This window comes from Watersipora subatra, chromosome 9, assembly GCF_963576615.1.
Source record: "Watersipora subatra chromosome 9, tzWatSuba1.1, whole genome shotgun sequence".
Lineage (NCBI taxonomy): Eukaryota > Metazoa > Bryozoa > Gymnolaemata > Cheilostomatida > Watersiporidae > Watersipora > Watersipora subatra.
Genome location: NC_088716.1, coordinates 42,370,897 through 42,395,395, shown reverse-complemented (window position 1 = coordinate 42,395,395; position 24,499 = coordinate 42,370,897). Strand labels below are relative to the sequence as shown.

Genomic DNA, 24,499 nt, shown 5'->3' with positions numbered 1-24,499 from the left:
AGTATGCTGAGTACATTAAGTATATTGAGTATACTGAGTACATTAAGTATATTGAGTATACTGAGTACATTAAGTATATTGAGTATACTGAGTACATTAAGTATATTGAGTATACTGAGTACATTAAGTATATTGAGTATATGGAGTACATTAAATATATTGAGTATGCTGAGTACATTAAGTATATTGAGTATACTGAGTACATTAAGTATATTGAGTATACTGAGTACATTAAGTATATTGAGTATATGGAGTACATTAAATATATTGAGTATACTGAGTACATTAAGTATACTGATTAGATTGAGTATACAGAATATATCCCAAAACATATACTTAATGTAGTCTAAATAAAGTTAATACATGTATCTATTGATCTATCTATCTATTAATTTTTAAATTACAACTTTACAAGCATTAAAAGTAATTTTAATGCTTTTTAATCGATCAATAAATACATGTATTAACTTTATTTAGACTACATTAAGTATATGTTTTGGGATATAGTCTGTATACTCAATCTAATCAGTATACTTAATGTATTCAGTATACTCAATATACTTAATGAACTCAGTATACTCAATATACTTAATGTACTCCGTATACTCAATATACTTAATGTACTCCGTATACTCAATATACTTAATGTACTCAGTATACTCAATATACTTATTGTACTCCATATACTCAATATACTTAATGTACTCAGTATACTCAATATACTTAATGTACTCCATATACTCAATATACTTAATGTACTCCGTATACTCAATATACTTAATGAACTCAGTATACTCAATATACTTATTGTACTCCGTATACTCAATATACTTAATGTACTCCGTATACTCAATATACTTAATGTACTCAGTATACTCAATATACTTAATGTACTCCATATACTCAATATACTTATGTACTCCGTATACTCAATATACTTAATGTACTCAGTATACTCAATATACTTAATGTACTCAGTATACTCAATATACTTATTGTACTCCGTATACTCAATATACTTAATGTACTCCGTATACTCAATATACTTATTGTACTCCGTATACTCAATATACTTAATGTACTCAGTATACTCAATATACTTAATGTACTCTGTATATTCAATATACTTAATGTACTCCGTATACTCAATATACTTAATGTACTCCGTATACTCAATATACTTAATGTACTCCGTATACTCAATATACTTAATGTACTCCGTATACTCAATATACTTAATGTACTCAGTATACTCAATATATTTAATGTACTCAGTATACTCAATATATTTAATGTACTCAGTATATAAAAATCCATACAAGGTTTGCATGTCAAGCTGCTGGTGTGTAATTCTGTAACTACTACGTACTTTTAATTAATTTTACGTAATTAATATACTCAATATACTCATTATACTCAGTAAATTCACTATACCGTTGTACAGAAAACAGAAAGCAATGTACAAATAATAGCGCTAATTGTTAAACTACATTTTTAATAAGGAATCAATGCAATTGTTAACACACTAACTTTGTATATCAGCTGAGGTGGTGCTAGGAGAGCAGTGGTTGGCAGTCAGCTAAACTGATTTCTCTCTCAGCATATACGTACTATGCGGAGGGCTTATGACTAGTGTATGATTGAAACTTACATGTATACACATACCCCAGCTTGTTAATATTGCTCATTTCATTCCATAATTATTTCAACGTTTAAATTAGCTAGTCACATGTCCAATATACACTATCACAGGGGAGGACAAAGCTTGCCATGGACTAGCTCCTGCAAAAACAGTTCCAGCAGGTGTAACTATCTCTCCCACAGTTCCCGCTTCCGCTAATGGCAGTCGTCCTCCTACGCCGGGAATCCTTAAAAAACAAACTGGATGCAACTCACTATCAGGATCACGTAAGTAAAACAAACTAGAATATTCAACTATTTTGTTGATATACTTAATAATGTCGTTGCATTAAAAGCATTTGTCATCCGTGATTGTATCCTTTTCAGTCAAAGTAGATATGCTCTACAGACATTCTAGCAATAAAACTTTTCTAAATGTTTAAAGCGTTGAAACTTTTTTAGTTTTTAATAAATCCAAGAACACTAATTGATTATTGAAGAAATGAACCATTAATACCCTGACCAAGGTGTTGTAGATGGTTCAACTCGCTTGATGTTCTGTTCAAGTACACGCATGTTTATGTCTATGACTCCATGTATATGACTCCATGTCTATGAGTTTATGTCTATGACTCTATGTCTATGACTCTATGTCTAGAACTCCATGTATATGACTCCATGTCTATGAGTTTATATCTATGACTCTATGTCTATGACTCCATGTCTATGACTCCATGTATATGACTCCATGTATATGACTTTATGTATATGACTCCATGTCTATGACTCTATGTCTATTTTCAGGTCCCGCTCATAGAAAGTCTGGTAATAAACTAGGTTCATAGCTCCTTGAGTTGACTTTTAGTTTATGGCAGCTCTCATCACCTCATCTCTCTTTAGTAACACATCAGCAGATGGTATATTAGCTACAAACAGCTGCTAGGACAGTTGCGGTTAGAATAGAGCTATCAGGCTCAGTTGCATGTTTGGTGCTATCCGCTCTAGTTACATACTAGAATACCAGAAAACCCTGAGTGAAGCATTTTTATACACTAGCTCTATGGTTTGCTGTTTTTCTTTCCTCTCAAACTAGTACACATAGTTTTCCAGCAACAATAGATAGTTTCTTTCTCATTACTATCTAATGGCCGTAAAAAGATGCAAGTCATAATATATAGTGTATTTTAAATACATGTATATATCTCTAAAAGTAGAAAAAGGTGTTTATTTCAAAAATTTTGCTATCAGCTTAGGAAATACTCTATTAGCACCGCAATTTATTTCTTGCAATTATTCTGTTATATTTTATTCACTGCATTTGCATTGTTATTTGTTTTAGTTGTATTGTTATATTCTATCTATGAAAATTATGTGATTATATTCCATTTATTGTAATTACGTTGCTATCTTTTGCTGATTGCAGTTACATAATAATTAATTTTTAGTTATTTCAGTTGTTATTGTATTTATATTATTCCATTTACACATTTATATTTGAAGCATTTAAACTTCATGTATATAGCTATATTTTAATTATTGCAGTTATTCCACTTAATTCTTATTTGAAAGCTATAACTCCAACTGTCTGCTGTTTGTATGTCCAGGCAATTCTGTTCATTTCTCCGATGCTGAGGAGGCTGAAGACGAGGTGCCAGAGCAGCAAATAGATGCAATGCTATCTGCTAATCTTATGGAAGAACTTATTCCTTCCACACACAAGAGATCTCTTGATGAGTGGTGCTTTGCAGAGCATTTAGACCGGCATGTGCTTCTGCAGGTACGTTTTCGGGTTCATTTTCTGGTGTGTTCATGCGTTTCCAGCTTTGAATTTAGAATCTTAAAGTTGCATGTTTTTTTTGCAGACCATGAAGAGTGCTTCATTTACACTTCCATACGTTGACACATACTATCACAAGAGAGACCACTGTCTGCTGGTTGTCATGCACAATCCTCATAACAGACACTTGCAGAATGAGATGTCATGGTCTAAAAAACTTCACTCTAATGTTGGTGTCAGGTAAGCTTAGAATGGTGACAGGAAATACCAGGTAGCAATGAATAATGTCAAAAGGCTTTACGTTGCATTTATTAAGTGGCATGATATGGCAGGTGAGTTTCTGTATAGTAGTTTTACGTGTCAGGTACCAGGTACATTTTTAGATTACAGCACAAGATGTCAGTCAGCCTACGCCATTGAATTTTTGTGGAAAACATACATGTAAAATAGTGGATTAGTTTGGCAGTTTTACTAAGAGTGCAACCTTTTTTAAGTAAATATGAATCTATTGTCGTATTTTTCTATATAATTATATGAAGTTTTATTTAGTTCATATGTGTGAGTACAAGTTGGCTTCATCATCTCAAAAAATCATTTGATCTTTTGTCTAGCAGCATGGCAGATACATTCTGCGATACCTGATTACAAATAGACCACCCATCCAGATCTGGAGTTTTTGATTATCATTAAAGACTATTACTGCGGACCTTTTGTGTTGCATGCTTGAGTGTTGATTTTATTTAAGACAATGTAAATATATTGTGTATGTAGTAATTTGCTCATATTTATGCAAACAATGTATTTGAATACCTTAATTTAATAAATAAATAGCAGTATTATGCAGCTTTCCTCACTTGTGATTGGCTGTAATAGTTTTCAAATGGCCTTATAGGAAATAGGCCACGACACGTATGACAGTCGTCTTGATTACAGCAAGACACTTTTTAACTAAATTTATTAGCTATGTTGACCTGTTATGAATAAAATTAATTTGGTATGATAAAAATTCATTAGATATTTATTTATGGTTATATTTGTGTGTTTTTATATACTGTATAATTATGCATATATATGTTTATACCATATTTGTTTCATTACCCCTGCCAACTTAAGTGGGTGGTAATGCCTACTCAAGCTTGGATCTCCCACCAGAGATCTGATAGTTTGAGCATTTGCCTCAAGATCTTAGCTATTCCCAATGGCGCAATTTTTTGTAACTTGTGGTAATTGTTTTCAGTATATATATATATATATATATATATATTAAACATGTATATATAAATATATGTGTGTATGTTTATGGATTAATATGTATACTTACATGTACATCTATGTATTTATATCGGCGTGATAAAATCTTGCAGCTTATGATATTTGCTAATATACAAAGCTGAGATACTATCACTATGAGCAATGGTGAATTTGTAAAAAATATCCCAAATTTCATATTTCAAATTTATTTACGAAAAGCTTGGCTTGTGCAGACAGACATCTGACCTTCATGTCAGCGCTGACACCAACACCATGATCAGGGGCATCATTAGCCTTAGTGTAATTACTGAGAAAAGGGTGCTCTTTTGCTAGTTAGTGTTCCTCGAAGTCTATTTCTTAGCATCACCTGTTCATGTCTGTCATCTATTCACTCGCAACTATTTATAGAAACTATCAGGAGCACGTTGCAGAGCTAATAACTGATTGGACAATCTCAGAAGAGGCAGCGTATCACGCTCACCTGCTCTCAGATGATGTTGAACAAGATATTACTGATATGGCAAAAGCAGCAGCTGCCGCTGCCAAAGAAACGAAAAAAGGAACAAGAGCTGCCAGCAAGTCACCTAAAGGTGGTAGGAAAGGTTCAGGTAGGAAATTTTCATGGTTCATTGTTTGTCACTGATGACTCATTCACGCAGTTTATACACCAATGATCTGCTACATGTCACTCACCTGCCAATCACTTGTAAATGTTGTCACATATCACTTGACAACTGAGTTTTTATAACATTAGGGCCAAGCTCACGCCAACATCTTTCACATCATATTTGCATAGAGAATAGCAGATGCATGCTCTCAGGCTAAATCTATAGAGCAAATAATTATGATCTATCAGATTATTGAGCTAATTGCGTTTGGCTATTGGCTACATTTACGTTGTTGCATGCATTGTAAAGTAATATGAGTAAAATAATTTAAATTAATTTGAAAAAGCACTCATTAGGCTACAGATAGCACAGTTATAATCGAATAAGTGTTTTACTATGCAAGAACTGATTGAAAGGTATTCAGCTTTGTTAATTATTTTTGGCCTAGTGTTCCGACTAGCTACAGAACTCTGGCACACATGTGGTCATGTTTATCATGAGCATTTCTGTAGCTTTGTATTTCTGCATTGTACATGCATAAAAATGTTTGTTAACTTTTCCTGTTAATCAAATATATAGACAAACACACGCGTACACATCGCCTTTTAATACAATTAGCCAATTTCAACACAATTAGTTGTTTCTTAGCTAAGAGTCAGAGTCCCAAACCAAGTGAAGTCGGAGTAGAGAACTACATCACAGACAGCTATGTCAGAGACGGTTCACTTAAAGCTCAGAAAGCTGAGAAGGAAAAACTCGCAGCAGAGCTGGCTGAGGAGGAGAGACTCAAGGCTGAGAAGGCTGATACCAAGAGAGCACGATCAGGGCGCAAGGTTAGTAGCAATGCTAGTTCATCTACTAAACATTCCTTTAAATCTTACTATGTATGTCTATGGAAGATGTTAGCTTTACCTGCTATGGAAATGCTAGGACCAGATGTCATGAGCTTTTAGTCTCACAAGGTTGTATTTTTTCTTATTATTTTTTATCCGAACCATGTTGAAGATGTTTATGTATGTCTGGAGCAACTATCTTTGTATTTTAATAGATTTGGGTTTAGCTTTTGTTATTGTTTAGAAAACTTTTTAAATTTAAAAAAAGAACTCATAACAAAATTTGTAATAGCAGTTGTTGTTGAGCTCCTTCAGGACATTTGCATATCATTCAATGGGGTGACACCATACGCCCCGCATGATTGTGAAGGAAGCTCATGAAATCCAGGCATTATTCCAAGTGGCACTGGTTTTCATATTATTTGCATCAGCTAATTTTGTGGATGGTGTCGATGCTGGTATTTCAAGTGAAAATATGGATAAACAGTGTCAGGCATCTTTTCTTAAATTTGCATTCAGAATTGGTTTTATTTATTAATAACCAAGGTCCATAGCTATGCGTGTATTTATCTTACCTCACCCTCTTGTTTCAATCTGAGTTGACCTTTTTGATGCCAGCTGACCTTGTGGAGCAATGAAAAGAAAATTGACTGTTAATTACTTTACATTGTTAAATACTCCAATTGATAGCATACTGATATATTGAGGTGTACTCAAGGTTAAATGATCTCAGTGGCTCACAGCTTCTGTTGGCTTATTAGTTGATCATTTTTTCCACACCGACTGATTTGCTTTTGTCAGCATTGTGTCAGCATTGTCAGCATTCACCTGTGAAATAAATTTAAGATTAAATCATGCTGACAAAAGCAAATCAGTTGGTGTGGAAAAATAATCAAATAGATAAAATAATAATAATGATAATGATAGTACGGAAATTAAATAGTATTTAAAAAACCAATTTTTATGGTATAAGGATGCTTTAGATATAAGACAGACACATTTTTTGTGTCTGGTGTACTCAGACGTTTTTATTTGTGGGCTGTAGCTATGAAGTTGGTGGTTGGGTATACAGGACAGCTTGTTAAACTAGCATAATGTAAAGTTCTATAGCTGTTTAGCTACGTGTTCGTAAGAAAACAAGTTATCATTTCCAATAATTACATAAGGTCATTGTAGGAAAACGTTTTGTTTCAGTGTCATTGAGTAGCTCATTTTTATGGTAACTTGTATCCTATTGTCATATATTTTGCTAACACAGACAGCAGACTCAACATCCAAGCCAGGAAAGGTAACGTACTGACGTGTGTGCAAGCTCGTTTGGGGTGCAATCATTCGTTAACCAGACGGCTCGCTAACTTGTGAGGAATTTAACAGTTTTTACGCAGCCGCTTTCACATCTCTTTGATTGCTGCACAAAAGCTATATTTTTTCATTACTAAAAAACCAAACAAAGTGTATAACACATTAAAAATGCAATTGGCGGTAAGTTTTGTGTTGACCAGTTTAACTCACTACAGGTTTCATATAAAAATCTCTTTCTGAATCTAACATTTTTCATTTTTCTTTCTACGCTGCTTTTAACTCACTCAATGAGGTTTTTTAAAAGGCTCATGTTAGGGTGATGCCATGTATGTAGATAATCACCAAAGCCTAGATTATTGTAACCGGTAGCGCTGCGTAAGACTGCACAAAATTACAAAAAACTGCTAAAAATGGTGGTCAGCTTTGACTAAATGCTAGCAATCGTATACATTGTGTGATGGACTAACTACATATTAATTGTAGCCTGTCATATTAATTAGTAGTTCTTTCAACAAGCTGCTACTGAATTACTTCCACTGCTACTAGCTGCCAATATAACCACAATAAGCTAGTATTTTCAACTAACATAAAAACTTCCTCTTCATATTTTGCACTCAGTAGGCATACCGACATGTGCATGCCTGTTCACCCTTCAACGTGTGTCAACTTTCGTATTCATGTCTTCCCATAATTCTATGACAAAGTTTAATAGCATGGTTTTTTATGCATGTGTCTGACAGGTATCTATGTCTAGATATTATGGCTTGTTTTTAGTATGTCCACTTGCCAGCTTGTGTCAAGTGTTTGTATATTAATCTGCCAGTGTCATCAGCCCCCATCTACATGACTTGTCAGTGTTTGACTTCTTAGAAATATCTAAGAGTTGCTGTTTCTTAAATTGTAAGTTTGGTTTTTAGAAAAAAGATGAAGATAGAAAACCATCGAGATCTGGATCCAAGCAGAAAGGTTCAAAGGAGGAGCCACCAGCAGAACCAGAACCTCCAAAGGAGGAACCAGAAGAGCCATACATGCCAGTAGGTTACACGCTTGCAGCTTTCTAGGAAGTGTCAAGCGTCACTCCGAAATTGTCAAAGTCGATAGGAGCTTGATAGAGGTCACTCAGATCTTATCAAATGCCATTTACCTTTTGTCAAATGTCACAACATAAAGCTTCTCTCACATCACAGCCAGCTTGTCAAACGTGACTTAGCTTCTCAAATTTGACTCAGAGCCTGTCAAGTGTCACTAGGAGTTTGCTAGATGTCACTTAGACCTTATCAAATGTCATTCAGCGTTTGTCAAATGTCACAACATAAAGTTTCTCTCACATCACAGGCAGCCTGTCAAATGTCACTTAGCTCGTCAGAGGTCACACAAACATAATTGAAGTCTCACAGAGCTTGAGATTTTATAAACATTTGTTTGTACTATGCGTCTGAATAGTTTCCACGTGTGGTGTTCTGTTGCCCAATCACACTAATCTAGCTTATTGTGTACAATGAGCTAAATCCTTGAATTTTCTAATGTTTGCAGTTCACAGGATATGACCTGGGCACAAGTAAGCTTATGCATGTCAGTGGAAAAGTTAGCACTCTATTTCCTACAGATGGAGCCATTATCAGATCAGAGAAAATTGATTTCGTACAAGGTTGGTTATCTGTCAGTTAACAAAGGATATCTAGCTAGGCTGTTTGTATAAAAGGTTCATTTCCATAGTTTTATACTCATCATCTATAGTGTGGTTAGCTGCTTCTTATTCTTGATTATGATTGGTTAACCGCTCTTGATTCTTTGTTGTGATTGGTTAAATGCTCTTGATTCTTTGTTGTGATTGGTTAGCGGTGAGTGCTAGGTTTTGTGTTTTCATTTTGCCACCCTTACAAATGCTACAATAGCAATAGTAATTTAAAACAGTTATTCTTCCAAGTTCATTTCCTAAATATATTCAAGTTTTTACTTTGGGGCAAATATTGATAGAGGTTTTTATGCTGGCAACTACCAATTGCTGAGTTTATACTGGCCCATGGTTCTAGTTTTGGTTAAAATTTGATCAGAAATAAACACAATGCTTTTAGTTTTCCAAACAAAACTAATATTTGACTGCTTAAAAGGTTTATAATTGCATGTCATAGACTGCTGAGTTTTCATTTTCAATAAACTGAGTTTTATGTAGCTTTTAGTGAAAAATTATAATAAAATAGCAAAAAATTGAATCTGTTTGAGCAGTTTTTATGACAAATTGTTTACAGAGCATTTGCAGATTTTCATGTTTTTTTTCTTTTCATTGAAATTGCTAAGAAGAATCTCTGAATTTTGCAAAACAATTCAAAGCCATGAAGGGTTGCAGACAAGTAAGATTGGTTTTTGAGATATCTATCTTCTATCTATATATATATTTTTCAAAGTATGTTTGTGTGTCGTATGTCTGTCTGCATTCCAGCTATAGCTTTTATTAGAATAGCCTAGCTGGGCAACTAGGCTCACGCAATATCATTGCCTACCGGCATTTGAAGCTTACTAACTAGGTTAGTGGAATTTTCCATTGGCAATGTGCCAGGCCATTTGGCAATGGCCTGTCACTTGCTGGAGAGTTGCTTGCCAGCAACTGGTAAGCAAATCTCATCACTTCTCATTGTTTATAAGCTGATTTGTAATACCTGGGCAACGCCGGGAGGCACAGCTAGTTTTATAATAAATGAGCTATCACTGATGAAGTTGTCATCTCTCTTCAACAGGCACGAGCTCTGTGAAAACGTCAGTAGTGAAAGATGGAAATGTTTTCATGGTTCATGTTGTTGATCCGGTTAAACCTGAGACTGTCGACGAGTCGGTAGAAAAGTCGGAAACAGAAGAGTCAGAAAAGGAGAAGAAGGAAGGTAGATATATCATCTATGAAATGCATATCATTCTTAGACCTGGATAAAATATACTGTGTATTCACTATTGCTGTTTTGTTTATGCTTGTCCCCTTGTCAATAAACTTGCGATTATAAATTCCCATTCATCCACTACTTTGGGAAAGTATGTTTTTGCTATTGAAAAGACGAAATTAAATCAAAGATTGATTCAATCATGATAAATATTTATATAAATGTGAGTCTCGCTCGTATGTATTTACTTTGCAGTAGTAAATAATAAATAACGGATGAATAAAAAATTTTGTAGTATCAAATGTATATTAAATTTGATTTATTAAATCTGTTATACATTTAATGTTGAATAATAATAAATTTAAATAACAAATAGTAACAGATGTACAACAAATTACGTTTTTATCATGTAACAGTTTAGTGAAAAGATTGTTTCAACATAACTATAAAAATCAGTATTTCTAATGAGAGGCAACTATAAACATGTACATTTCTAAATGTAGAACTAATATTAACCGCACCAAACAATGTGGTGAGGCTAATATTCTCTGGTTTACCATTTTGTTTTGTCTATTTAAAAAAGAATTTTTATTTAGTATTTTGCACCAATATTTATATAAAACAAATTAGCTTAATTTAAAGAGCATGAATAAATTATAAAATTAGGCTTCTCAAGCAGCAGCATGCTCTTGTATGCTTCAGCAACATACAACAGTAGCAATGTTGTGTTGAAGCCTCAGTGCTACCTATTGCATCATTTGAACTGAATCAAGCTCTTGATGAAGGCTTCACTAGTCTGTCATCCTATATTCATACTATCTCGCATGCTATAATGTGTGTATAATTATATATAACATATTATACTGTAATCCACGCGATAACATATCTCTTTCTTTTTATATAGTTATTGTAACCATTTTCTTACCAATACAAAGTATATTACTCTCATAACAATGTGACCTTGACCTGGGATATTATGTACTCTACTTTCTATGGTAAAATTTAGTCAAATTTCAAAATAAACGATTAAAAAAACTTCGTGTGGTTACTGAAGTCCTCATTTAAAGTAAGCTCTGCTATTCACCAGTAGCTCAACGCGAGTATAACCTCCTAGCCACTGATCATGAATAACTATACTCTCTACCTTATTCTATAGAGAAAACAGCCATTGGCAAGCATGGAAGCTTCACTGCTAACTTCAAGGATGGCATGAGTATGGCCTTCAGCACTTATGGTCTTCAGGTAAGTTTTGATTGGTTGCTGAATTTGATTGGTTGCTGGTTGTTTGGTGCCTGGTTGTGATTGGTTTCTAAGTGGAGATTTTGAGATTTCCAGATGCATTTATCTTTTTAGAGTATTGCTCGTTTTTATAAAATTTTGCAAGGAGTTGAGAAAGTCTGAGAGGCATTGAATTGTTTGAGGTTGAGACTGACTCTGGTACATTCTCTGAGGCTACTTTTACAGAAAGATAGTTTCCATATTTATGTTTTTCAGGTAACAGTAAATTGAAATTGCCTGACCCTGGCACATAATCATTTTTATTGTTAATGTTGTTTGGCTTAACATATTTTCTTTCCTTTTGCTTTGTCTGAAAGTTTACATGCTAAAAGTTTTTTGATGTTTCATCCTCGGTGAGTGACAGCCCCCAAACCTCCAGAACGGTTTACTCACTGATGCGTTACTCCGTCTTGCAAAATAAGCGGGTAGTAACTACATGTATATATGGCAAACAGAAACCTTTTCTCACAACACCATTGCTCAGATTTTATAAAAAAAAATTCAAAAGGTAGTATTTTTAAGGCTATTGTTTTGGTTGAATCCAAAGGTAAATATTTTGTGGTTTGTTAAAAAGGGTCAGCCCGATAACTACAAGAAATATGAGCCAGCTCCATACATCGCTCCTGCTGCTCTGAGCCCCAGTCCTGCACCAGATACCGGAGCAAAGGCTAGTCCAACTAAGAAATCAAAGGGCAAGGATAAAACAGCAGCAGCTACTCCTGAACCTACATCAGTAAGGGTTATCATTTTGTTGAAGAATATGTTTAGCTAACAAACTTTGATAGATTATCAGCTTATTTGAAATTTTTAACATTGTATGTGTGTCAAGCTGTCTAAAAGTAAATCGTTTGGTCAACATGCTGTGCTGAAGACGGTCTACTGAATCCATCTAAATTATTGTTGTTATTATATAGAAGTGTACCCCGTATCTATTTGCTTCTAAATTAAAACTGAAAATCATTTTTAGCTGATACCGGTATCATTTGTTTCGTATTGGTGCAGGACAATTAGCTCTCCTTGCACTGAGCCTTTTTAGACATAATCAAATCTGTTATTCACAGAGCAATGTTACTCATTCTGAGATAATAGAAGGGAAAAACTTTATAGCAGTTCTGTGTTCGTTTTGCATTTAAATTTACAAATTCCATCAAACATTTTGTTGGTGAAATAACTAAGCTTTTTTTCATAAGCAGTAAGTCGCTGTAAATTTAAGAAAGAAATATCATATAAAATATAGTTTTATTTTGAAATGCTATTAAGTGAAAACATTACATTGTTTTCTCAACCTGTGATTAGTTGTGATAAATGTAATCATAATAAAAAGAAATTTAGAGTATTATATTATTATATTTAATAAAATAAAAAAACTGTTACTCTGTTAAACTGTAAAACTGTTACTTAATAAAAGTTGCTCCTGTATGAATAACAATAATTTTCTGTGTCGAGATTTATTAACTATTTATATGTGAGTGCTAAGAATTTGTTGTTTATAATATTAGTTATTCAATTAAACTAAGCTACAATTACTATAGATCAATATAAAGTAGAAAGAAGTATTGAAAGTTTCAGACTTATTTTAGAAAAAATAGTCAATACCTATCGAGATACTTCACCACTGTATCTGTGCTCTACCTGATATTCATAGCTGGATCGGGACATTCTTAATTGCGATTGGTCAAATATATAATTGACTCATCTATAACTACAATGTTAAACTTGTAACTCATATATGTACTATAATATAAAATATAAAAAGTATTTAATTGTTAGTTGTGAGTCGATTCACTACAAGTGTTTTTTAAACAAATATAGATGATCAGATGATAATTTAATCAGAACTGGTCTATATATGTTTGAAATTAATTTTGTAGTGCGATAATCAACAGCTAAGTACTCTTTATATTTTATATTATAGTAGAATTCACTTTACACTTAGTGTTTTGAGTGCTCTTCATTAATATTCTGTATGGAACCAGTGTTTCTCGCAATAGTTTAATAAATATTGAGGTTTTCATTGTATTTGGGGATAGACAGCAGTTCGCATTCAGGGCCTGGGTGCTTCTATCTTTACACTAGTTACTTTTTTATAACAAGTATTTCTCTGCAAACATCTTTCACACAAATAATAATGCAAGGGTTGCACTTACTATTTGAATTTGTCTTTCCTTGCAATTGTTGGATATCTGATTTTCTCAAGATAAGGTTCAAAGGGAATGTCTTCAAACACTCATTCAAGGTACAGAGTCTTAACTGTTAGTATTCGGTTATCTCGTTTACTGTTTCACTGTTTTCTATACTTTTAACAAGCACATTTACTTTCTGTAGACCAGCAGCATCGCTGCCGATCTCTAACATTACTGAGGGTATAATTGATGACTATTGATAACTATTGATAACTATTGATGACTATTGTAGCGCAAAAAGTCTCTCTTACGCACTGATCGGTTTTCTATTCGCTCTGAATCTGGGTTCAGAGCTAGTCGTGTATCTAATGTCAGTGCGTTGGGGAAACTGTCACCCCTTTTGCACTTCATGAATATGCAGGTAAAATGCTCATAGCTTTTTATGTAAGCTTCCGCTCTATGTGTCACCCGTTCAGTCTCCAATGCTTTTCATATTTGTCCTCATCCTTAATACAGACCAGCTCACCGTGGTTCATGTGGGTTAATAGCTGTCAAGGTCAAAACTGTTTTTGAGAGTCTTTGTGGTTACAGAACTTTAGAAAATATCAACTAATAAGAATAAATGAAGGAATACAATTTGTCTTTTTCAACCTAAAGCATGTTTTCTTATGTCTTTGCTTGTCAAAATGTTATTTAGATTCAACTTAGATTTAGATTAAATGAAGCTGTAAAATTTTACATGCTTGATTACGTGAAAAACTCTACAAACTGAAGGCTCTAATTTTATACAGCCTGATATGCCCATCTGCATAATATACAAATATAATAATATAATATATAATAATACAATACATGAATGTTGGCTAAAGTCACCTTGAGGCGTTTTTAATTTGTTAAAGTGTGCATCAATGAGGCTAACAGTATCAATCCCGCTTTGTTATTGTATTTGCTGAAGTTGTCTTATCAGCACTGATTTTTTAAATTCAAACAATGATTAAAACCTGTACAAAATACATGTTAGAAATATACATGTATTACTGCATAATAAATAGAGAAAGTTTATATGGAAAGAAGAAAGAACAGAGAAATAGCGAGTAAAAACTGAACACTGTTTGTTTAGGTTTGGCGTTGGCTGTCTAGAAAGGAAGGAGGAAGTTGCTGGATGTCAGCCAATAGCGGAACAATGCAGGATTGCCACTTTTTGCCTTCTTAAACAACCAGAAGCTTGTTGTTAATTTTCTGGTTTTTGGCCTTTGGTATTAAAAAACATCTTTCGTTAATCAGAGCAATATTTCTACAAAAAGTTGTTTCGAAACCTGAAAATTTCACATTTAGGGTCTTCCGTTAGTCGAGTTGCTACTGTACATGGGCCGTTGTACATGCACAGGAAACAGCATTTACCCAAAGATCTCATGCATTTTTTTTACATCTAATAGAGTTGACATTACAACAAGTTATTGCAGAGTACTTATCTATGTCTAGGAGTATTCTAGTCACATTTCTTGGCAAATATGAATGATTTTACAACCTAATTACTACGGGTTGTAGCATTGTATCGACCTTCTTGCGGTTGTCTAGGAAGAAGAAACCATTGTAACCGAGGTGGTAGATGTTCTCGAAACAGCAACAGAGCCTCCTTTCCAGCAGATAAATCTCACCTGTCCCGACGGTCTCACCGTCAGTTTCAATACAGAGGAATCTGTCACCAAGTCTAAGGGAGAAACAAGAAAATTACTCGTCAAGCAAAGTTATCCATACAAGACCCTCGGCAAACACCAGTTAGTCTCATTTTAGTGGAAATGCCTTGTTTATTATTAGATAAAGATAACGTTAATTTAATTTTCAAAGTCTCAGTCATTTGAACAACAAATTTTAAGTATGACTGATGCTGTGCATTACTATTGAGGAAAAGTCAATGCTGCGCACTGTTTCAAGTTGTGGAGAGATTTTTAAATGCACTTTACTCAATATGAAACTTACTAGCTCACTGCTGTTTCTTAGTGAATCATCCTTCAAACTGAGATTTTTAAGATGCACTTTTTTTCCTATACAGAATTTTTAAAATCTGATATGACACTCTAACTGGTCGCCTGATCAATTGTTTGGTATAAATGAACAAAGTTCTTTCGTCATCAGACCAACATCAGACAAACATCAGACCAACATCAGACAAACATCAGACAAACATCAGACCAACATCAGACCAACATCAGACCAACATCAGACCAACATCAGACCAACATCAGACCAACATCAGACCAACATCAGACCAACATCAGACCAACATCAGACCAACATCAGACCAACATCAGACCAACATCAGACCAACATCAGACCATCATCTCTTGATTATAGCTCGAAATTTACAGAGATTATTTATTCATCACAGGAAGTGATGATTGACTGGATGGATTAGCTTTATGTGTCTGAACACTTCTGGTTATGTGTTCTTTAAAGTATCTGCATGATACTCCACAAATAATATGTTAAATGTAAAACTATCTGTAAGTGCATCATATAATAATATATAGTACATAATTTTTTCTAAGATTCTAAAAGAATTCAAACTTTATCTTGATGAGCTACTACCTTCAGACTCATGTATATTATGTTTTATTATAATTACTGTAAATATAATATTAAAAGTTATAGGAAACTTAAAGAACCAAAGTTGTGAATAACTGGTTTAAATACGTTAGTTTGTTTTGAAAGGAAGTCATAATGTAGATGAAAGTAAGTTATAGCATAGATTAAACACAGTGTGAAGTAGGTCTTAACATACGGTAGATTAAACACAATGTAAAGTAGGTCATAATGTAGAGGAAACTAAATGAAAAATAAGTAAAAACATAGATATAACACAGTGTACTAATATAGTTAAAAACATAGATGAAACACAGTGAATTAAAATAGGTAAAAACATAGATGAAACACAGTGTATTAAAATAGGTAAAAACATAGATATAACACAGTGTATTAAAACAAAAGCTTTTCAATTTATAATGAAAACAGTGTTTATGCTGTGCACTTATCTGCTTAAAAAAGGGAGCAACTCCAAATCATCAAGTATAACCAGGCGTTCAGGCTCTTGCATTTGTGGTTGAAAAATCTAGCCATACCGGATGTGCCAGCCAAACCCTTAATTGACACCTTGATAGAGTCTTTGCACTGCCAGCACACATCAATTGTAGCAGTATTATTTGCATACATGAGTTCATGGTAATGGAATAAGAGTCATTGTATGCTCTGTTGTTATTTTCATTCTATAAAAATATAGCTAAAGTTTATCGTTGCAGGTGCGAGGAGGCACGGGCTGTACCTGCCATGCAGGAAACTTCTAGAGTAATCCGTTCAGACGGCACGGTTATAAAGAACATGTCAAATGGTGACTGTACGATACTCTATTCTGATGGGGCAGTAAGTAAAATGACTGGTGTGCCAGCAGGCCAGAGTATTTTGCAAAGACCCGACTCACCTGTCAGGGCTGCCAGTGCTCGTAGTGGCAGAGATCAGCAGGTGACCACTCCCACAAGGAAAGGTAGGCTTTTACATTCGTTTATCGAGTCATAAGCAAATGCTGTGTTTACCCTGTTTACTAGCAGAGCAAGCAAACATTTAGTAAATTATAACTTTCATGTTTTCATACTGCAGTCAAACCTCAACATATGAGCAATTCTATGTATAAATTTATTGACGTGATGTAAGATTTGAGTAAATATTGGTTTTAACACTCAAAGTAATTTTTTATACTGTGTCCAAAATTTCTCAAAAGATTGCACAATTTTTAAGTAAAAGTAAAAAAGTTCATTGAGTTCAACAAACATGTAAAAATGATAAAAGGTTACATTAATTTATAATAGAAAATGTACAAATTAAGTTGATTTAACCTATATGCTATACTATATAAGGTAGAATATGTTACATTACATATTCCAAGACTTCTGGTCACGTCTCAATAAAGCAAAGTAACAATAAGAACTTAATTTTGCTAATTATTTCTTTATTAATTTGTTTTTATATTAAACTTGATCTTAAAAATTTAGCTTCTGACACACAATTTTTTTAATGTGATATGTAACTACTGCGAGTATTTTTATTAGTATTGACCTCTGAACCTAACTAAACAAACTAAATGGATTCTTATAAAAATACTAGCCGAATGCCTGGTGTTGCACGGGTATTGAAAAACAGCTTATAAACAGTGGCAGGTAATGTAGTCGCCTGCCACTTGCTATTAGCCCGGCACATTGTCAATGACTAATTTGAGTACGCTACTATCCATATTGATAAACTTACTAATAAGAGCCGTGAGAGCAACCTTTAGTGATGGTTCGTAACGCAGAGCGCTATGCATATTTTAACTGAAATAAGAACTCACACCGCCTAATGAATCCTTTGCATCTCGCGTAACTTAATTGGTTAGGCTATTGCCTGGTGAATGGAAGGTTCTATGATCAAATCCAGCACGAAGCGGGTCTTTTATTCCTAGATTTTAATAGCTAAAGTTAGACAGACCAAATGACTGATTTTGAGACTGATATGTATAAAGATTTGTCAAAACATACGGTGGACACTGGATTAACTTCCTATGTTGAGGTTTGACTATATACGAAGTCGTAAAAGGCCAGCACACATTTCCCAAGTATATTTAGCTGTGAGACTTACATCTGAAAAATAGCTTCTCTGTAGACTCCTTTGAGTGTGAAATGTTTCTTACAAAGATTTGTTTGTGTGCTTCAAGTTTCACTAAAATAAAAATTATGTTACTATTTGTCATTGTAACAAGTTCTGCAGTGAGATTTCCATCCCCTCTGTATGTTAAATTATCACCCTGCACAGGAAAAAATCAACAACAAAACTATGAGTCTAGTTTAAGGTCCAAAGGCTACATTTGTGGAGTCTGCATATACCAAGGCCAGCCTGATGACCTGGCTGATGGTTTTGTTCCCTCAAACAGACCATTGAGAGTAGCCATTTTCTTGTTAGCTTATTTTCCCATCTTTTTAACTTTAGTTAATCAGAGCAAATCCTTATCGACCCTCATTCATATATCTCATGCTTGTATGCTTGTAGGCTCAAGTAGGTATTTGCTGTACTAGTAGTGTGCGCATTAACATACTAACATCAACTTATACTGTACACTTACTCAGCTGTCTTGTGGCTTTCTCAACTTCTGCTGCCGATGATTGTGTCAGACTCTTTCATAGAGATAGCTAATTGTCTTCTCTTGTTCATCTTCAAGTTGAGTCCCACGCAACTTTCTTCTTGCTACATACATGTATGTGCAGCTTTTTTCTTCTATCTCAGTGGTTTCTACAAGGCTTTCATCGCTGTCGCATGCACTTATAATTTTTTTTAATTAGTTCAAATAAATTATAATTTGGCATTATAAAAATTCAATAATAGTAGGTTGCAAGTTGTAGCACATTAAACAATGAAATTCTAAAAGGTTGCTCTTGAGAAATATTTTTAGTAAGTAATTTAATTTTTTAATTGTTTTTTATTACATACAATCAAGTTCTTATATAGTAAAATGATTAGCAGAAACATATAGTACAAATGTATGTACTGTATCTAGTTTGATTTGCGATGCAAGTAGAACTCTGACAAGTACATGCGTTGCAGTTTTATTCCTCCTACAGTAAAGAGTAGAGACATTAAAGAGGTCACAGAGTAATCGTGAAATAGTTTTGCTGCAACATGCATGTTGGAAAGTTACCTGCGTTCCATCTGCATGTGTTCTGATCAAACTCTCAACCAATTTATCACTGAAAGTTTGCTCTTTGGTGATGTATGCTCCCAAAATGCTGATAAAATTGAAGCCATTTCTTACTTATAAGATGCACAGCTTTTTACCGGAAAATAAAATAGCCAAAACATTATATTATGTACAAAACTGCATATAGTCAATAGCAGAAAACATTTATTTTATTTAAATATATTTGGTATATGATGATAGGTTAAGAGAACTTTGATTAATTAAAAACAATTTTTTGATCTAAATGGAATGTATGATTGGTCACATATGACTAATACATTGCCTAGCTATTTGGCATAGTTATTTGACCTAGTTATTTGACCTAATTATATGACCTAGTTATTGGGGTTTTGTGCCTAGTGGCTCTCATAGCCAGTCTTGGATGATCTTAACTGTTGTAGCAACTGTTTGATCTCAGCTGTGAGCTCTTATGCGCTAGCTGTCTAATTTTTTGGAGAAATACGACAACTCTAATATTAACTTAATATCACACGCACGCTCTCTTTACCGCATGCATCCTTGGCTCTGTTGTACCTCTACTGGCTGTTTTCATGCATCACCCGTTACTAGTAGTTATAATGGTTGCCATGGTTACTAGTGTAATGTCGTTTGCAAAGGCAAGCTAATAACATATGAAAAGTTCAAAGGCTTCTTTAATAGTTCATGGTCAACATTCGGAGTCTTTGACCTACTCAGTTAGATTTATGGCGAGTTCAGTAAACTTTTTCAATTTCTTATACTTGATTAGTTGAAGAATTATGCGAGCAGCTCTGTAAAGTTACAAAACTTTTCAGACTTAACTATAAGTATAAAAATATTGAAGTTCAACTGTTTATAAAAACTTTGAAATTGGCTCTTTGTTCTACTGAATGACTACAGTACTAGATAGTTTCATATTATTCTTAAGGTAAAAAAGGAAAAGACCAAAAAGCTCTGATATCCCAAGAAGAGTTGGATGCACTAGAAGCTCCAGTAGAGAGAAAAGGTCAGTGGATCACGACAGCGCCAACTGGGGAGCGGGTTGGTTTGAAGCTGGATGGAACTGCCGTACAAATGGAGAATGCATTGACCAGCTATGCCAGTGATCCAGAGTCTCGCCAGGTAGTTTGGTTGTCTTTTCACGTTCACACTTTCAGTATAGTTGTTATATGGGCTTAGGAAGTTGTATACAGATTGTACACCACCTGATAAGTTGTACTTTCAACAAAGTTTTTTTTGTTATATGCAAGTATTTGTTTGTTGTCTCCTCATTAATCACATTGCCAAAGTTTGGACACAAATGAGACATGGAAATTTAACGCGATCCCGGTGGTTTGCATGGAAAAATGTGAGGGCGGGTAATCCCTTTCTATCTTGATCGGTTTGTTGAGTCAGTGGAGAAAAATTCAATTCAAACATTGAGCTTTTTAACAGAACTCAACTAAGGGTTTTTCTATTATTAATAATCTCCTGTTACCACTGGGATTATTGATTTCTGAAGGATGCCTATAAAACTGCCTAATATGGCAATTCTTCGTAAAACATACTTGTATGGCAGTAGGCTCAAGTCCTTCTGCAGATAATATCTAGCACCTTTAGTAATTGAGTTGTTGATAGTTGTAGCAGGATATACACTCATTCTTTTTAAGAACTTTTCTATATATCAAACAATAGTTGTTGTGCAGGATATTACAGTATCTGCAGTTACAAGTGCAGGATACTACAGTAACTGCAGTAGCAGGTTTAGAATATTACAGTAGTTGGACTAGCGAGTTCAGAACATTACAGTAGTTATACTAGCCAGCTAAGGATATTACAGTAGTTATATTAACAAATTCAGAATATTACAGTAGTTATACTAGCAAGTTCAGGATATTACAGTAGTTTTACCATCAAGTTAAGAACATTACAGTAGCTGAACTAGAAAGTTCATGATATTACAGTAGTTCCACGAGCAATGATAACATGTTATTAATGATTAAACCAACTCTATGCTGTGTTGTGAATATAAACACACATAACGAGGTTATTTTGAGTAGGCTTACTGCTCAAACTGCTCCAAAGCTATTCCTTTATCTTTTCTAATTCACAGCTGCTGCTTACCAGAGAAGATCATGTAAAAATTGTCACACATCCATCAGACATGAAAATTGTGGAACATGAGGACGGGACGCGTATCACCACCTTCCTTAAGGATCTTAGAGCCATAGACTCTGATGAAGAGAAACAAGGTACTAATAAGATCATTGTACAATTTGTGTCAGTAAATATGGAAGCATTTAATTCTCATAAAAACTGACAATTTTAACATGTGGTCTATACAGAGCAGCCAATAATAACTGAAATATTTTTTATTTATAGATGATACTTCATCTATTAGGCAGCAGTGTGTGTTTGTCGAGTGTCCAGGATATGCTGCCGTAGAGTTTAATTGCTTTACATCACACTGTGTGGTTCAGTTTGGAACTGGCACACTCCTTTCTGTCCAGCCGAATGGTGAGTCATATATATCTTGATTGATAGTTCTACTTACACTTTCACTACAGAAAATGCATCGTTTAGATGTACATGTACATGTTTAGACTGGTTTAAATGTACACAATACACATACGTGTACAGACTAGTTTAGATGTACATGTACAGTCTGATTTAGATATACATGTACATGTCCAGACTGATTTAGATGTACATATAAATGTACAGACTGGTTTATATGTACAGGTACATGTTTAGACTGGTTTAGATGTACTTGTACATGTTTAGATTGGTTTAGATGTACATGTTTAGACTGGTTTAGATGTACATGTGTGGACTGGTTTAGATGTACTTGTACATGTTTAGACTAATTTAGATGTACACATACATGTTTAAACTGGTTTAGATGTACATATTTAGACCGGTTTGATGAAAACATACATTTTTAAACTGGTTTAGATGTACATGTTTATGTTAAGAACTATTTAAGTGTACTTGTACATGATCAGACTGGTTCAGATGTACACGCTTAGACTTGTTTGTATTCACACGACGTACAAGTGCTTCATAAATTAACTCTGAATAATACTTAGTTTGATGGTCTAACCATTAGCTTAAGATCTATGTCATGCTGTTGTTTTGCATACTTTTATTTATGTCAACTTTTACAGAGCTCATTGTTTGAGTAACTCAATTAATTTGGATTTTTTTGTGTTTGCTTTTGGTTTTTATATTGATCTATTGGTTTTTTGACCCTCAAAAACAGTCAAATAAAATTGTATATAAAGTTATTAAGTACCATTATTGTTTGATTATTTCATCTTGTTTAAAGCGTGATTATCTCAGCTGCATCTATATAGGTATATATATATATTATTCCCTGAGTTACCGTTCAATCTCATCTATTTGGAGAGTTGTGATCTCACAGATCTGTTTGTACTTTAGGCAGGTTGCCATCATTAGTCTGTGTATTATGCAGAAGTTTATTATATCTGTGTTGTTTATTATTCAAAGAGTTATCATCTTTGCATAATCTTTTGCAAGAGTTACCGTATCAACTTTGTTTGCTATTCTGGAAGTTGTCATATCAGAATTTTCAACGAATCATTGGTTGTCTGCTATTCAGTACTCTTTAGAGTTGAGAGATTCTATTATAACATCTCAGTGTATTGCTCTGAGTTATGGTTTCAGCAACAAGCCAAAGATTTTCATCGTCTTTGCTTGTTTTTTAGGAGTTACCATCTATTTAGTTTTAGGGAGTTATCATACATTGGTTCTTCAGGGAGTTGTCATTTATTTGTTCTTTAAGGAGATATCATCTATTTGTTCTGTAGGGAGTTATCATATCTGCCACAACAGTGGATTTAACTTGGACATTGATGAAAAAAGCAGGGTAACTTTTGTTCCAAATCCAAAGTTTCAGGTTGGTTTTTGAAATTTTATGTACAACATTTTAAAACTGCTACGAGTGATATTTTCTGCTATAAAGTTGTTATCACCTGTTTTGCGCTTATGGTGGACAGTTTTATTACATTGCATCTTGTGTTTATTTTTTAGTTATAAACACCAGTTGATCTCATAACTCCCAAAAGAGTTTTATGTGTGTATCTATCTAAATAAAACAAACAGTGCCATTAAATTCTGCAAGTTTGCGAAAGTATATTATGATATTGTTAAGTTTTTTAATGTACTTTTATAATTGTGAAATATCAATGATAACTATATTGCCTTATATGTACATTACAAATCAGCTTCTGTACGAGACGGTGAGCAAACACCCAAGACATCAATGTGATATCCATACCTGTTACGATTGATGGCTATCTATTTAATATTTCTAATGTTTCACGTCACTCATATCTTCTCTATTACAATGACTTTCTGTTGGCTCACTGCTACTATTTTCTATAAAGTTTCTGAGTGAGCACTCATACTAATTACAAGTGTTTGTGTGTTTCCATTAACAGCTAGTGGCGGCTAAGGCAGGGGCGACAATTCCAACTCATACCACGCAAGTAAGCTTACCTAATGCACGCTATTGAGCTGCGTTACTCCTTATTGTTTTATATATCTCTCACTATCTTGACAGTAATTTTTTTTCATTTTACGGTTAATTTATTAGTAACCTTAGCGTTAAGTTTTGTTAACATTCAATTGTTAACAAATGATGTATTAACAGATTCACAGAAGACCACTTTAGATCAACAATTACAACCCAGTTGTTCTGAATTTTTGAATTTGTAAAAAAAGTAATTTTTTATTTTTAGCTTTAAAATAAACCTCACATATTATTAGCTAGATATCTCATATGCATAGTTCACTCAACCTTTGACATGCAACAAATTTAGTATTTCTAATTTTTTAGCAGACGAAATCATGGTTTCCAGTATTTACAACTTGGTCATTATTTTCAGGTTTTGGGATATTGTTCAATTTTTGAAAATTTAATCAACACAAATGTGTGAAATTTTGGCATAGCTAAGTTTACTTCTGAAATCTGAAGACCAGCAAAAGCATTACTTGCTATTAAAGGTTTTTGCCATTGAATGTGTTTTAAGAAATTTCCTCTAAAAATATGTTTGCTTTTCATTATATAGTTTAATTAGTAGCTTTACTAATTAAAAC

General features: G+C 33.8%; 1 protein-coding gene across 1 annotated transcript in view; it reads left to right on the top strand.

Annotated features, from left to right (window-relative positions):
• Nucleotides 1–24,499, top strand: part of LOC137405083 (sperm-associated antigen 17-like) — a 58,513-nt gene that overhangs the window by 16,343 nt on the left and 17,671 nt on the right. Inside the window, exons 13-31 of the mRNA XM_068091309.1 lie at nt 1,753–1,908; nt 3,225–3,397; nt 3,483–3,637; nt 5,057–5,256; nt 5,905–6,089; nt 7,348–7,377; nt 8,309–8,425; nt 8,925–9,039; nt 10,127–10,267; nt 11,418–11,503; nt 12,114–12,272; nt 15,241–15,440; nt 16,959–17,200; nt 18,736–18,741; nt 20,328–20,521; nt 21,492–21,630; nt 21,761–21,895; nt 23,209–23,297; nt 23,842–23,889. Of these exons, the coding sequence (XP_067947410.1) occupies nt 1,753–1,908; nt 3,225–3,397; nt 3,483–3,637; nt 5,057–5,256; nt 5,905–6,089; nt 7,348–7,377; nt 8,309–8,425; nt 8,925–9,039; nt 10,127–10,267; nt 11,418–11,503; nt 12,114–12,272; nt 15,241–15,440; nt 16,959–17,200; nt 18,736–18,741; nt 20,328–20,521; nt 21,492–21,630; nt 21,761–21,895; nt 23,209–23,297; nt 23,842–23,889 (2,570 nt within the window). The remainder of the gene's footprint in view (nt 1–1,752; nt 1,909–3,224; nt 3,398–3,482; nt 3,638–5,056; nt 5,257–5,904; nt 6,090–7,347; nt 7,378–8,308; nt 8,426–8,924; nt 9,040–10,126; nt 10,268–11,417; nt 11,504–12,113; nt 12,273–15,240; nt 15,441–16,958; nt 17,201–18,735; nt 18,742–20,327; nt 20,522–21,491; nt 21,631–21,760; nt 21,896–23,208; nt 23,298–23,841; nt 23,890–24,499) is intronic.